The sequence below is a fragment of the Cololabis saira genome, chromosome 20, assembly GCF_033807715.1.
Source record: "Cololabis saira isolate AMF1-May2022 chromosome 20, fColSai1.1, whole genome shotgun sequence".
NCBI classification, from domain to species: Eukaryota; Metazoa; Chordata; class Actinopteri; order Beloniformes; family Belonidae; genus Cololabis; species Cololabis saira.
In genome coordinates this window covers 12318139-12333138 of record NC_084606.1, presented here as the reverse complement: position 1 = coordinate 12333138, position 15000 = coordinate 12318139, and the positions used below count along the sequence as shown (strand labels likewise).

The window sequence follows — 15000 nt, the reverse complement described above, 5'->3', positions numbered from 1 at the left end:
CAAAGTACTGTCTGTTGATTATCATCCTATTGTGATCTCCGACCACGCTCCTCTTTCTTTGGATATTCAGTTCTCTTCACAGCCACGCTACTCAACATCTTGGAGGTTCAATACATTACTTCTCTCAGATGATAAGTTCACCAATTTTATTACAACTAAAATTGATGATTACATCTCTATAAATCAAAATGATATGGAACCAATTTCATCTTCACTGCTGTGGGAATCATTAAAAGCATATTTGCGGGGACAAATTATCTCCTTCTCTGCTCACTTGAATAAGTCCCGGAAAGCCAAATTACAAGAACTCTCTATTAAGATCACAAAATTGGACCAACAACTTGCTACTTGCCCCTCTCCCAGTTTTCTTAAGCAACGTGTCGATTTACAGACTGAATTTGATCTCCTTACCACTAATGACGCAGAGCGACTTCTCTTACGATCACGCTCCGTATATTATGAACATGGAGACAAGGCAAGTCGGCTCATGGCTCATCAGTTACGTCGCCAGGCAGCCTCACGTATGATCCTTCAGATAAAAGATTCATCAGGCTCATTGCATCAGGATCCCACCGCCATTAATTCTGTCTTTCACTCATTTTATTCCTCTTTATATACGTCTGAATCTCCATCTGGCTCCACTGAATTGAATTCATTCTTAGATAGCCTCAACTTTCCTGTTATAGGCTCCGATGCTGCTAAAAATCTTGACTCGCCATTAACGGTAGAAGAAATTAATCTCGCTGTGAGAAGTATGCAAAATAACAAAGCTCCTGGCCCTGATGGATTTCCAGTGGAATTTTTTAAGAAATTTCAGGATAAATTGTCCCCTTTATTGCATGCTGTTTATAAGGAATCACTGGAACATGGCACTCTCCCTCCCACTTTAAGGCAAGCCTCCATAAGTCTCCTCTTAAAAAAAGATAAGGATCCAACTCTCTGCGGCTCATACAGACCTCTTTCGTTAATAAATGTAGATGCTAAGATCCTTGCTAAAGCCTTGGCTTATCGCTTGGAGAACATTGTGCCAACTATTGTCTCAAATGAACAGACAGGATTTGTTAAGGGGCGACAGTTATTCTTTAATGTGCGGACACTTTTAAATATTATTCACTCTAAAACTGTCACCACAACACCTGAAGTCGTAATCTCAGTCGATGCTGAAAAGGCATTTGATAGGATTGAATGGGACTATTTATTTACTGTACTGAAGAAGTTTGGGCTGGGGAATGGGTTCATTTCTTTGATTCGTCTCCTTTACACGTCTCCACAAGCAAGCGTTTCCACTAATGGCATTCAGTCCAATTTTTTTACTCTAGCCCGTGGCACCAGACAGGGGTGTCCCCTCTCTCCCCTATTATTCGCACTAGCTATAGAGCCCCTGTCAATCTTTCTGAGGTCCTCCCCCACTTTTACTGGGATCTCCCGATTGGGAACAGAATATAAGCTGTCACTTTACGCTGATGACTTACTGTTATATGTCTCGGATCCTGTCCTCTCCATTCCTTCAATTTTATCTGCTTTCCAGAGATTCGGGTCTTTCTCAGGCTATAAAGTGAACGTATCTAAAAGTGAATGCTATCCCATTAATGACTCAGCAACACAGCTCGTACAGTCAGATATCCCTTTTAAGATTAGTCCTTCCGGCTTTAGGTATCTTGGGATCAACGTAACCAGAACGTTAAGCTCTCTTTTTTCTGCTAATCTCTCACCTTTAATGTCTACAATTAAATCTGACCTCCATAGATGGAAAAGCTTACCTCTTTCATTAATTGGAAGAATTAACGCAGTTAAAATGAATATTTTGCCCAAATTTCTATTTCTGTTCCATTGTCTTCCACTTTTCTTACCAAAACACTTTTTTAAAATAATTGATCAAACTATTTCTGACTTCTTATGGTGTGGGAAGGCTCCTAGAATCCGCAAATCCACACTTCAGAGATGTAAATTCAATGGCGGACTGGCACTTCCCAATTTTCAACTGTATTATTGGGCAGCACATATTCAAAAAATTTAATTTTGGTTCAAATCGGTGAATATGCCATGGTGTAAATTGGAGGCACAGTCATGCATTTCATCTTCTTTACCTGCTCTACTTACCTCATCTATTCCATCCAACCTCTCTGTCTTTACAAATAATCAAGTGGTTCACTCCACACTTAAAATTTGGTATCAATTTAGGAAACACTTCAAATTTAAGTCAGCATCTACTTTAGCTCCATTACTGAACAATCATTTATTTCGACCTCCGCTTACAGATTCAACCTTTCTCATATGGCATAATAAGGGCCTGAAAAGTTTTGGAGATCTTTACAAGGATGGTATCTTTCGCAGCTTTGCAGATCTCTCAGGTGAATTTAATCTCCCGCCTTCTCATCTCTTTCGATACTTTCAGATTAGACACTGCGCTAAAGCTTTGTTTCCAGTTTTTCCATCCTCTCCGCCGACTCTACAGTGGGAGGTGCTTTTAAGCCATGATCCACTTCAAAAATCACTGATCTCTAAGGTTTACGATGACCTTCTGTCTTTCGATCTCTCTCCAGTTATTAAAGTTAGGGCTGTCTGGGAAGATGAACTGGATCTAAATTTGGAGGATGACTGGTGGGACGCTGCTCTTAAAAAAATTTACACAAGTTCATCCTGCGCTCGTCTTACACTTATACAGTTTAAAGTACTGTTTAGAGTCCACTTTTCTAAAGCTCGACTCTCACAGATCTATCCCAGTGTCACTGACGAATGCGACAAATGTCATGCCTCGTCCTGCAATTTAACCCATATGTTTTACTCTTGCCCACTACTTTCTCGCTTTTGGTCGAATTATTTTGACACCATGTCAAAAATACTCTCGGTGAATATAAAAGTCTCCCCCCATGTTGCCATATTCGGGCTCCCAGAGGACCATGGCCGGTTTACTTCAAACCAAATAGACATTTTGGCTTTTACTTCCTTACTGGCAAGACGCCACCTTCTTCTCCACTGGAAGTCGACTAAGGCTCCTTCTAGTACCCAGTGGCTGAACGACACCATGTTTTTTCTGAAGCTGGAAAAGATTAAATATTCACTGAAGGGTAGTTGCAACAAATTTTATAATAAGTGGCTTCCCTTTCTTACATTCTTCCACTCTCTCCAGTCCCTGCCTCCTGATTGACGGATCACCCCCCCTCCCTCTCTTCTCTCATTCCTCTCTTTCTTCCTCCTTTTTATTTATCTTTTTATTTACTTTTCTTTTGTTTTTGGGTTTGTTTTTTTTTTTTTGTTTTTTTTTTTCCCCCTTTTTACTCATCTATTTTTTTAATTCATACTGTTTAGCTTAAATACTTAAATATTACTTATATATAAGAATATAATAATTTTCGTGTATTTATCATTGTTTTGTGTGGATTTTTTGTTCTGTTCTTAATCCCAAAAAAAAAAAAAAGGAGGTAGACTGTATATCTTTTTTGTTTATTCCTGTTCAACTGTGCCTTACCCCCTAATAAAAATATCAAAACAAAAATTATAAATCAACAATGTAAAGACTGTGCTGCGACTTGCTGTGGTCAATTAGTTTTTGTCCCTGATCGTGCCATCCCCCAGTCCATTTGACACCTCGGTAGGCCCCGCTCTCACCACCTGAAGAGGGAGGAGCTCACAAAAAAAATCCACATAATCAAACAAAGAATGTAAATAAATTAAGGAAAACTTAAATGCGGCTCCTACAGTGACAGATAACATAAGATAAAGTTTATTTGCCATTTGTACATTTGTACGTAGGAATTCTTGTGCAGACGACATTCAGAGTACAAACATGAGGAGTAAACACTAAACTAAAACAACAATAGAAATAATAAAATAACAGCCGTGGCGCTAATAACAATAAATATCAGACCTTCACCTAAGCATATTGCACGTTTCCCGTTTGATTGTCAATAAACAGATGTAGGTTGGTCAAGAGGACTGACGGTACTTTGCTTTTGCTATCAGTCTCACTGCAGCAGGGAAGGAACTGTTGTAAAAGCGTGTCTTCGGTGTGATAATACTGTCCGTTCTGCTCTGTCTAAGGCCGTATGTAGATTGTTTATGTTTGAAGAGGTTGTGTGCTGGGTGATGTGTGTCTCTGATCTGATGATGCTATGTGCCGTCTTTTTGCAGCCTTGTGTGTAAGGCACACCCCACTAGTGAGAGACAAACGATTAGGAGGCTAATGGCACCACTCACCTCTCATCCCGGCTGTGGCAGCTGTCTCCAAATGTCCCAGCAAATTGACCTTTTATCAGCCTTCTGATTGGTCCCTGACTGACCAATCAGAAGAATCCTTCTCTGTTGCTACTTCCGGGCAGAATATCCGGTTTTTACTTACCTTGTACCAAAATTTGAATCACTGGATTATTTTTTTTAAAACTTTGTATTAGTAAAAGGAACACTTGGGGACACACTGCACACAGTGTAGTGAGGGTGCAGTGTATTTTTATCCTCAAGCTAGCAGAAATCTGTCAGTCTGTCAGATCCATGCTGTCAAAACAAAGTGGGCTCGGCAGCAGGCTACAACCGCAAAAGCGTTTATTTATTCATCTTAAAATGGTTAAGGGATGTGTTTGGGGCACTGGTAAAAATGACACCCGCTACCCAGAGACAACCACAGGAATACATTTAATCCCCAAACCAATGGTAAATTAAGCAAAATGTCTGCTTTGGATAAAGCTACGTGGACGGCCACACCTTCCACCGTGCTATCAGCTAAACTCATCAAAATATCTTGTTTTCGCTGAAAACATCAGTTTTTTTTAAATCACTACACGGTACCTGAAGTGTTCCTTTTTATTTATATCTAGTTGCTGTGGATTTTCTTTGGTCCAATAATTAGAAATCAAAGGATGTAAAACCCCATTTTTACAATGGAAGTGGACGGGAGAGATGACAGTTTTGTCTGACATAGCCATGGGGGCGGGACTTGACAAAGAATCAATTGGCGAACTGGGACGTTGCGTATCCAACCTCCACTGGATCCAGAAAGAAGATGTCCTCCTGGACCCTGTGGTCGTTCGGGGCCCAGATCCTACTAGCGACTCAGCTGAGCTGGACTCCACCGTCCCCGTTTCTGCCCATGAGAGGGACGCACCCCCCCCCAATAATTGGGGGGGGGCAGACTAAACTGTTTTAGATTTAAAGGTGCTGGGTCCTTTCGATTAAGTAAAGCAAGGAAGAGGAACAAATAACTCACAACTGTTATAGGTTTTTGGGGTCTTAGCATCTGCCTCCATCCGATAAGGCTAGGGACCCACATTCATAAAAACAGAACCCCCCCCCTTTTTTTTGGGTATAAAAAGACTGTCAAAGGGGGCACAATAGTGCAGCTGGTAATGTGGCTGTCTCACAGCAAGAAGGTCCTGGGTTTGATTCCCGCCGGGGACGCTGTGGGTGCTGAAGTGCGTGTTAGTTTCCCCATGACTTCAGCGCCCACACCATGAGTGGGGTTGGTGAAAGGGCCTTTCTGTGTGGAGTTTGCATGTTCTCCCCGTGTTTCCTTGGGTAGCTAATGTTCTCTACCCTCACAAAAACATGCAACAGTCCTGGGCTATACATGCCCCCTCTAGCCAACCGGGGCGCGAGATGGGATGGGGAGGATCCGGCCGGAATAACGTGATCCTTCCACGCGCTACGTCTGGCCAGAGAATCCTCACCCTGCCTTGGGTCATTGGACGACCGCTGTACCACCTGAGCCACTGCTCATATCAACACAAACACTTTGATTTTAACTTTTTTAAAAATTTTTATACATTCATTTTTATCTCCTTTATTTCCGTTTCTACTGGTGACCTATCCAGGATGGAGCCCTGCCTTTCGCCTGAAAGTAGCTGGGTTAGGCTCCAGCAGACCCCCGTGACCCTGCAAAGGATAAAGCGGGTATAGAAAATGGATGAATGGATGGATGGATTTTAGTTTCTACCAATTAATAATTCTTATTTCCACCATCATGCATGTGTGTATACAGGTATGTATGTGTAGAATAGAATAGAATAGAATAAAATAGAATAGAATAGAATAGAATAGAATGTCTTTATTGTCATTTGTACAGGTACAACGAAATTGGATGCTATCTTCTTTAAGGTGCATGGTTTAAAAGATAGATATATTAAAACAACAACTATAAAAATAAATAATCTCTAAAAGGATACAAACAGGAAGACAACATACAGTATTCACATTTGCAGGTATTGCACGATTCTATGGCAGGTATTGCTCTGTTCGGTCAGTATTGCACATGGAAAAAGTCAATTTGATTATTTAGCAGTATTGAGTGTAGTTATGGCTCTGTCATAGAAACTGTTCTTGAGTCTGTTTGTGCGTGATTTCAGTGTCCTGAAACGTCTGCCTGATGGCAACAGTTCAAAAGAGTGAGTGTCCGGGGTGAGATGGGTCCTTGATGATTTTCCTGGCTTTCTTGAGACACCGGGTGTTGTACAGCTCCTCCAGGGAGGGGAGAGTGCAGCCGATTATTTTTTGGGCCGTTGTGACGACCCTCTGGAGTGCCTTCTAATTTGCCGCTGTGCAGCTGGAGAACCACACACATATGCAATATGTGAGGATGCTCTCTATGGAGCAGCGATAAAAGCACACCAGCAGCTGTTGATTTAGATGATGGTTCCTGAGAATTCTCAGAAAGTACAGTCTCTGCTGTGCCTTTTTGATGATGGTGGTGGTGTTGACACTCCAGGTTAGGTTGTCGTCTATTTCCACGCACAGAAACCGGAAGCTGGAAACCATCTCCACACAGACCCCGTTGATGAACAGAGGCTGAATGAATGTTTTTTCAGAGTTCAGGATCAGGTTGTTCTCTGAACACCACAGTGCCAGCTGCTCCACCTCGTCCCTGTAACAGACTCATCCCCCCCGGAGATGAGCCCTACCACAGTGGTGTTGTCCGCGAACTTTACAATACTGTTGCTGGAGTGGGCAGGAGCGCAGTCATGGGTGTAGAGTAGGGGACTCAGCACTCAGCCCTGAGGTGAGCCGGTGTTGAGACTGAGTGCTGATGTGTGTATATGTATTTGTGTGTACGTGTATGTGTGTGTGTGTGTGTGTGTATGTATGTACGGTATGTATGTATGTATGTATGTATGTATGTATGTATGTATGTATGTATGTATGTGTGTGTATATGTGGGTGCATGTGTGTGTGTGGGTGTGAGTGTGTGATCAGGTGATGAGGCTGCTGTGACTCTGTTCTACCCAGTAACAGCTGATGCTGCGGTCATGTGACGTGTTTCTGGTTTTTAGAGCAGCTTTCAGTCTCAGTCAGTCAGTTTGTGTCGGAGACCAGAAGAACATGGATTCAACTTTCATCAGAGTCTGCCTCCTCTTCATCACCATCAGCACTGCAGGTACCATCCATACTCTGATCAATGGTCTGATCACTGATCAATAATCTGATTACAAATCAATAATCAGGATAGAGTTAAGCAAACTGATCACAAATCAATAACTGATTTACAGTATTGTCAAGATCAGTGATTCTGTAATTAATCAATAGTCTGATCACTGATCAGTAATCTGATTCAAAATCGACATTCTGACCACAGGTCAATCAGATTAGCAATCGATAATTCTACAACCAATCAATAATGAAATCAGTGATCAATGACCAAATGTAACTGATTATCTGGTGTTACTCACAGATGAGATCAGAGATTAATAATGTAACTGATTTATAATCTGATTGTTGATCAATAATCTAGTCAGAGACTGATTGTTAATCAGATCAATACTCTGATCAATAATCAATGCAGTGATCAGTGTGATTCTGTTTCCTCCTTCAGATGGATTCAAGGAATATTATTTGTGGAACTGTGAGTTTAACTCCAGTAAACCGGAGGACATCGAGTTCATCCACTCCAACTATTACAACAAGTTGGAGCTCACCAGGTTCACCAGCAGTTCAGGGAAGTTTGTTGGCTACACGGAGTTTGGAGTGAAGCAGGCGAACTACTTCAACAATAATCCTACGATCATGAGCGGGTGGAGGACTGCGAAGGAGAGATACTGTGTTCACAACATTGGTCTCTGGTACAGCAACATTCTGGATAAATCAGGTGAGTCTCTACATCTTCTTCATGTTGTGTAAAACTACAGATCAGTTGTTACAAACCTCAACTTTTTTATTTGAATTAAAACCTGACAGTTAAAGTCAGCCATAAACAACATTTCTACATTTAATCAGACTGGAGTTTATTAAAGTATAACATCTACCAAACACTTTTAGAAACAACTAGCAAACAGAAAAATGATAAACATCTTCAATTTACTTCAGGCAATATTCTAAGAAAGTACTTTTTTACTTAAAGATGCTATTTGAATACTAAACTTCAGTTAAAAACAAACATTTAAACCAGCTGAAAATGAGGATAAATGTTTACTTGTTTGTTTTTTTTGGATAAAACCGAAACAACAGAGTTTAAGTTAAATTCAGGTTCAATAAATGTAGTTTCCTGCAGCTCAAAAACATTTATTCTGCCACATTGATCAATACTTCAGGTCATCGGTTGATTTATGGTGGGGTTAAGGGTCACGGTAACAGGTGAGCATGAAAATGGAGGTCCTCCTCTTCATCACCTTCCTCACCTGTAACCAGGTAAGATAAGATAAGATAAGATAAACCTTTAATAATCCCACAGAGGGGTAGGTAACAGGTGAGCATGAAGATGAAGGTCCTCCTCTTCATCACCTGCAGGTGATTTACAGACAAACATCTGCAGCTTCAGAGAAGCAGATGTTCTTTATCAGCTGATCTGCAGGATTCAAAGTCCCAGACTAAAAGTGAACATGGAGTCTGACGAGGTCCCTGTTCAGGACCAGACTGGTGGATCCAGAGCTCCATCTAGTGGTCACACATGAGCATCACACCAACCCTGACTGACCCGCATGAACCTAGGTTAAAGGAGCTGTCTGTAAGAAATGGCCAAAACTGGTACTGCAGTCACTTTCAAAATATTGTTGAGCGCCGTGTACCCTCCCCCTCCTCCCCCCGACCAGAGGTTGCCAGGTTTTTCATCCAACACGTTCGTAGCAGCTGCTGCGATAATTAGAGCCGAGCTGGCAACCCGGATGCCGAAACAATACTGACTTGGTGATTGGGAGATAGGTGGAGGGTGGAGCTTCAGGCCAAAACAAAAAATGACAACATAAACATCAGTTGAGGGCTGCAACTCCTCTTTTTAAACTGGAATATCCTGGCTTGAGTGCTGTTGTCAGTGACATAAGTATTTGAAATGAACATGATTTTTAAATGTCTGTTGACATATCGGGGTCATTTTATGATTCGTTTTATTATTGCTCTTACATACAGCTCCTTTAAGCAGGATGACACCGACAGACACGTTTCTGTGTTTCAGAGGAGCCGAAGGTCAAACTGCGCTCCACGGCGCCCCCTCCTGGCCAGCACCCCGCCATGCTGGTCTGCAGCGCCTACAACTTCTACCCCAAGAACATCAAGATGACCTGGTTCAGAGACGGACAGGAGGTCAAAGCCTCCGTCAGCTACACTGATGAGCTGGCAGGGGGTAACTGGTACTACCAGTACCACTCCCACCTGGAGTACACGCCCCGGTGAGTCCAGGTCCTGGTTCTGGTCCAGGTCCAGGTCCAGGTCCTGGTCCTGGTCCTGGTCCTGGTCCTGGTCCTGGTCCTGGTCCTGGTCCTGGTCCTGGTGCAGGTCCTGGTCCTGGTCCTGGTCCTGGTCCTGGTCCAGGTCCAGGTTTCATACGGTGATGTTGGTTTGTGTTGATCCAGGTCTGGTGAGAAGATCTCCTGTGTGGTCCACCACGTCAGCCTGAAAGAAGCTCTGAAAATTGACTGGGGTAAATACAGAGGGTTGCAAAAGTATTCACCCCCCTTGAACTTTGTGACCTTTTGCCACATTTCAGGCTTCAAACATAAAGATATAAAACTGTAATTTTTTGTGAAGAATCAACATCAAATGGGACACAATCATGAAGTGGAACGAAATGTATTGGAAATTTCAAACTTTTTTAACAAATAAAAAACTGAAAAATTGGGTGTGCAAAATTATTCACCCCCTTTACTTTCAGTGCAGCAAACTCTGTCCAGAAGTTCAGTTAGGATCTCTGAATGATCCAGTGTTGACCTAAATGACTAATGATGATAAATGGAATCCACCAGTGTGTAAACATGTCTCCGTATAAATGCATCTGCACTGTGATCGTCTCAGAGGTCCGTTTAAAGCGCAGAGAGCATCACGAAGAACAAGGAACACACCAGGCAGGTCCCAGATACTGTTGTGGAGAAGTTTAAAGCTGGATTTGTTTACAAAAAGATTTCCCAAGCTTTAAACATCCCAAAGAGCACTGTGCAAGCGATAATATTGAAATGGAAGGAGTATCAGACCACTGTAAATCTACCAAGACCTGGCCGTCCCTCTACACTTTCAGCTCATACAAGGACAAGACTGATCAGAGATGCAGCCAAGAGGCCCATGATCACTCTGGATGAACTGCAGAGCTCTACAGCTGAGGTGGGAGACTCTGTCCATACGACAACAATCAGTCGTATACTGCACAATTCTGGCCTTTATGGAAGAGTGGCAAGAAGAAAGCCATTTCTTAAAGATATCCATATAAAGTGTTGTTTAAAGTTTGCCACAAGCCACCGGGGAGACACAAACATGTGGAAGAAGCTGCTCTGGTCAGATCAGACCAAAATCGAACTTTTTGGCAACAATGCAAGACGTTATGTTTGGCGTAAAAGCAACACAGCTCATCACCCTCAACACACCATCCCCACTGTCAAACATGGTGGTGGCAGCATCATGGTTTGGGCCTGCTTTTCTTCAGCAGGGACAGGGAAGATGGTTAAAATTGATGGGAAGATGGATGGAGCCAAATACAGGACCATTCTGGAGGAAAACCTGATGGAGTCTGCAAAAGACCTGAGACTGGGACGGAGATTTGTCTTCCAATAAGACAATGATCCAAAATATAAAGCAAAATCTACAATGGAATGGTTCACAAAAAATATATCCAGGGGTTAGAATGGCTAAGTCAAAGTCCAGACCTGAATCCAATGGAGAATTTGTGGAAACAACTGAAAACCGCTGTTCACAAATGCTCTCCATCCAACCTCACTGAGCTCAAGCTGTTTTGCAAGGAGGAATGGGCAAAAAAATTCAGTCTCTCGATGTGCAAAACTGATAGAGACAAACCCCAAGAGACTTACAGCTGTAATCGCAGCAAAAGGTGGTGCTACAAAGTATTAACTTAAGGGGGATGAATAATTTTGCACGCCCAATTTTTCAGTTTTTTATTTGTTAAAAAAGTTTGAAATATCCAATACATTTCGTTCCACTTCATGATTGTGTCCCACTTGATGTTGATTCTTCACAAAAAATTACAGTTTTATATCTTTATGTTTGAAGCCTGAAATGTGGCAAAAGGTCACAAAGTTCAAGGGGGGTGAATACTTTTGCAACCCTCTGTACCTGTCTCACCTGTCTCACCTGTCCTCATCTCACCTGTCCTCATCTCACCTGTCCTCATCTCACATGTCCTCATCTCACCTGTATTCACCTGTGTGTCCTCAGATCCGTCCATGCCTGACTCTGAGAGAAACAAGATCGCCATCGGAGCTTCAGGGCTGGTCCTGGGTCTGGTCTTGTCTCTGGCTGGATTCATCTACTACAAGAGGAAGGCCCGAGGTCAGAACCAGTCCAGAACCAGTTCAGACTAGAACACAGACCAGAACCAGTTCAGACCAGAGCACAGTCCAGAACCAGCTCAGACCAGAACACAGTTCAGACCAGAACACAGTCCAGAACCAGTTCAGACCAGAACCAGCTCAGAACACTGTCAGGCCCGTTCCAGTATTGTGGTGTGTTTCACTCTCTCTTTCTCTGTTTTCCAGGACGTATTCTGGTTCCCTCTGACCTCTGAGCTCCGATCCTGGTCCTGGTCCTGGTCCTGGTCCTGGTTCAAGTCCTGGTCCTGGTCCTGGTCCAGGTCCAGGTCCTGGTCCAGCTGCTGCTTGAACCTGCTTCCTGTTTCCAGCTCAACCATCTGGACCGGTCTAAACCTGATCTGGGACTGTGAGCACGTCTGAACCTGGTCCAGAACTCTGGTGCAGGACTGGCAGCGGTCCTGGTCCTGGATCAGGTCTGATGTGGACTCTGGTGTGTGGGCTGCTCGTTAGGGAAACTGATCCAGTTTGGTTTCACTCTGTAATCTGCCTCCAATCACATGCACTCGTCTCTGATTCACAGCTCTGATCCGCCTTCAGGCACTTTTACTGGAATTTACTCTGAATCTCAATAAACTTGAAGAAACCGTCTCGTTTGTGTGTCGGATCATGAGCTGCAGGTTCACCTGCTTGAAACTGGACCCACTTCAGGGTCCTGGTTCCAGACGTCCAGCAGCACATGGACACAGATGTGGCTCCCCTCTGCTTATGGGACCGATTCGTGGAAACCTGAACACCGTTTTCATGTCTGCTCACGCACAGCTTTATGTTATTAGTCCGGCCCGGCGTGGGGGCTGCACATAGACATATATACGTAGACACCGCATCGAGTGGTTTTGCCCGCTGCTGCGATACGTCAACGTCGCCGCCATATTGGATGTGGCAAGACTGCGCTGTAACTACCCATATAGGAGTAATTCATGTTATATCAGCTATAGAGAACAAGGTAGTGCCGAAAAACAATATATATCCCCCCTCACAAAATAAGAAATATAGAGAAACATATTTTCTCATCAACAAAGCATATTTTACATAAACATATTTTACATTTTTCAAGTAACAAAATAACATTTGAACCATTTTTCAGATTTTTTCAGTGATGTTATTGTCTGAAAAATGGTTCAAATATGTTTTTTTGTTATTTGAAAACTTACTTTTTTTTAAAATATATTATATTTGGTGCCTAACTATTTCCCAAGTATATTAGTGCGTGTGTGAATGAATAAATGAGACGTAAAATGTAAATTTCTTTGTAGAAAGGCGCTTTATGAAAATAAGTCAATTTACTTGTATTAGTTTACAGCGCAGTCTTGCCACATCCAATATGGCGGCGTCGTTGACGTATCGCAGCAGCGGACAAAACCACTCGATGTGGTGTCTACGTATATGTGTCTATGGGGCTGCAGGTTAGGGGCGAATGTCAAAGCTAACGAGGGCGCTCATGAAGCCGTAAAGTTCATGAACACGCCTTGATGAACGAGGCAGCATCAGGTCCGAGTTACCAGAATATTTAGCTGCATCTGTCTGTACCGCACTGCTGCAACAGCGCCCTCTAGTGCAGAGGTCGGGAACCTATGGCTCGTGAGCCATATATGGCTCTTCCGGTGACGGCATATGGCTCCCAGACAATTTTGAGTTGGAAAAAAAATAAAAAATAAAAAAACAGTTTGGAAGTGATTTTAAAATACTTGTGATGTTTCTTAATAATACTGTGTCATTTTAAAGTAAACTAGTAGCAAATTAGTTTTGAAGATTTCAGTGGTCACGGTTGACTGGTGGGTCAGGCGCGAACCAATGGCTCGCGAGCGTGTCCGGGTTATTGTAAAGGTGAAGAAATCAATTTTTTCAGATAGCCAACTAGTTTAACCGCTTCAACCCTTGTAACAGAAAAGATGGCAAAAAGAAAAAAAGACGATGATTACCATGCATTCCAGGGTGCGTGGACAGAGGAATTTGCACTTGTGGAGAGAGCAGGATCTGTGGTATGTTTAATATGCAATGATAAAATTGCATCGATGAAACGGTCAAATATAAAGCGGCACTTAAATACGCACCATGCTTCATTTGCATTGAAATACTAAGCGGGGGACAGCAGGAAAAAAGCGTGCGAGGCAACACAGTCTCACTCCCAGCGCGTCAAAAACCGACGCTTGGTCAGGGCCCTTAGGCGTCAGTTTCTGACGCACAAGGTCGCCCTCAGCGTCATGCACCGACGCAGCGGGCTCTCAACAGATTCTAATGTAACCCGGCGGCGTCGCTTCAAGCCGCTCACAGCATCAATCCCATTGGATAAGTGAGGACCGGCCGCGTCGCTTCCAGCAGCTGGGCGCATCAGTCCCCCATTGGATAACGGAGGATTGGACACACGGAAGTATTCTAATTACTGTCCGTTTTGACGTTAACGGCGATTTTCACAATGATATCTGTAAAATTTCTTAAGGCAGAAACACAACATTAGTGGGTTAATTTCCTGCACATCAATGTTCATGTTTTTCCCTTCATTCTGAGAAATAAAGAGTTGTTTTACGCTGAGAGCATCATGACAGCCAATCAGAATCCTGGAAAAAACATCAACAAATGACACGTGTAACTTCCAGGCTGATTTATGGTTCCGCGTTACACCAACGCAGAGCCTACGGCGTAGGGTACGCTCTGCGTCGATTTAACGCGGACCATAATTCAGGCTTTATTCTAAAGGATGCAGCGGCAAAATGTTGCAAGGATGTCTTTGTGGTTTCCATTCGGAGCTATAAATCTGTTTTTTCCTAATCTGCAGGTCAACATATGAGACGTAAAATGGTTTTACTGACACCGGTACTGTCGCTGCTGCTCTCCTGGGCTGCGGCGGAGACGTGCCGGGGGACGCGCTGCTTCGGCGGGGGCTCCGGAGACCCGAGCCCGGGCAGCAGAGCCTCCAGACCCCCGAGCACCATGGGCAGCACCCCGGGGCAGCACCCAGGGGAGATGGGCGCACCCCGCGCCGGGGCGCAGCAGCAGGACGCGCAGCCGCGGATTGCGAGCGCCTCCAGCGCTGCCGGCGCTGGAGGATGCTCCGGCACGCACTGCTCCGGCTCGGGGAGACTCATCCCCATCCCCATCCAGCCCGCAAACGACACCCGGGACTGCCGGGGGATAGAGTGCAGGCTGCCGCTGAGGATCGGAGCCAAGCCCCGGGGAAGGTCCTGCGTCGGGGACGGCTGTGCCCCGGAGGAGGAGAGCGCGCCCCCGGACCCGGTGCGCAGAGGCGATTCTAGGGGGCCCCTCAAACCAGCATTCA

The 15000-nt window shown here is 43.9% G+C and overlaps 3 protein-coding genes across 3 annotated transcripts in view; 2 read left to right on the top strand and 1 right to left on the bottom strand.

The window, feature by feature from the left end:
• The window catches only part of LOC133420444 (H-2 class II histocompatibility antigen, A-U alpha chain-like), an 11762-nt gene extending 5018 nt beyond the window's left edge, over positions 1 to 6744 (bottom strand). The window contains exon 1 of the mRNA XM_061710137.1: positions 6647 to 6744. Coding sequence (XP_061566121.1) covers positions 6647 to 6744 — 98 coding nt within the window. The remainder of the gene's footprint in view (positions 1 to 6646) is intronic.
• A 561-nt stretch (positions 6745 to 7305) lies between these two features.
• Positions 7306 to 12312, top strand: LOC133420308 (H-2 class II histocompatibility antigen, E-S beta chain-like). The gene is made up of 7 exons (XM_061709976.1): positions 7306 to 7360; positions 7796 to 8068; positions 9368 to 9581; positions 9765 to 9832; positions 11572 to 11685; positions 11892 to 11950; positions 11987 to 12312. The coding sequence occupies exons 1-6, from the start codon at positions 7306 to 7308 to the stop codon at positions 11918 to 11920; spliced, it is 753 nt and encodes a 250-aa protein (XP_061565960.1). The 3' UTR covers positions 11921 to 11950; positions 11987 to 12312.
• Positions 12313 to 13517: 1205 nt separating this feature from the next.
• Positions 13518 to 15000, top strand: part of LOC133420443 (CST complex subunit CTC1-like) — a 31070-nt gene continuing 29587 nt past the window's right edge. Inside the window, exons 1-2 of the mRNA XM_061710136.1 lie at positions 13518 to 13550; positions 14715 to 14967. Of these exons, the coding sequence (XP_061566120.1) occupies positions 13518 to 13550; positions 14715 to 14967 (286 nt within the window). The remainder of the gene's footprint in view (positions 13551 to 14714; positions 14968 to 15000) is intronic.

Coding starts and splice junctions, on each gene's coding strand:
- LOC133420308 (XM_061709976.1), top strand. CDS start 7,306: ATGGATTCAACTTTCATCAGAGTCTGCCTCCTCTTCATCACCATCAGC. Junction 9,582..9,764: donor CACCTGGAGTACACGCCCCG/GTGAGTCCAGGT, acceptor GTGTTGATCCAG/GTCTGGTGAGAAGATCTCCT. Junction 11,686..11,891: donor CTACAAGAGGAAGGCCCGAG/GTCAGAACCAGT, acceptor TCTGTTTTCCAG/GACGTATTCTGGTTCCCTCT.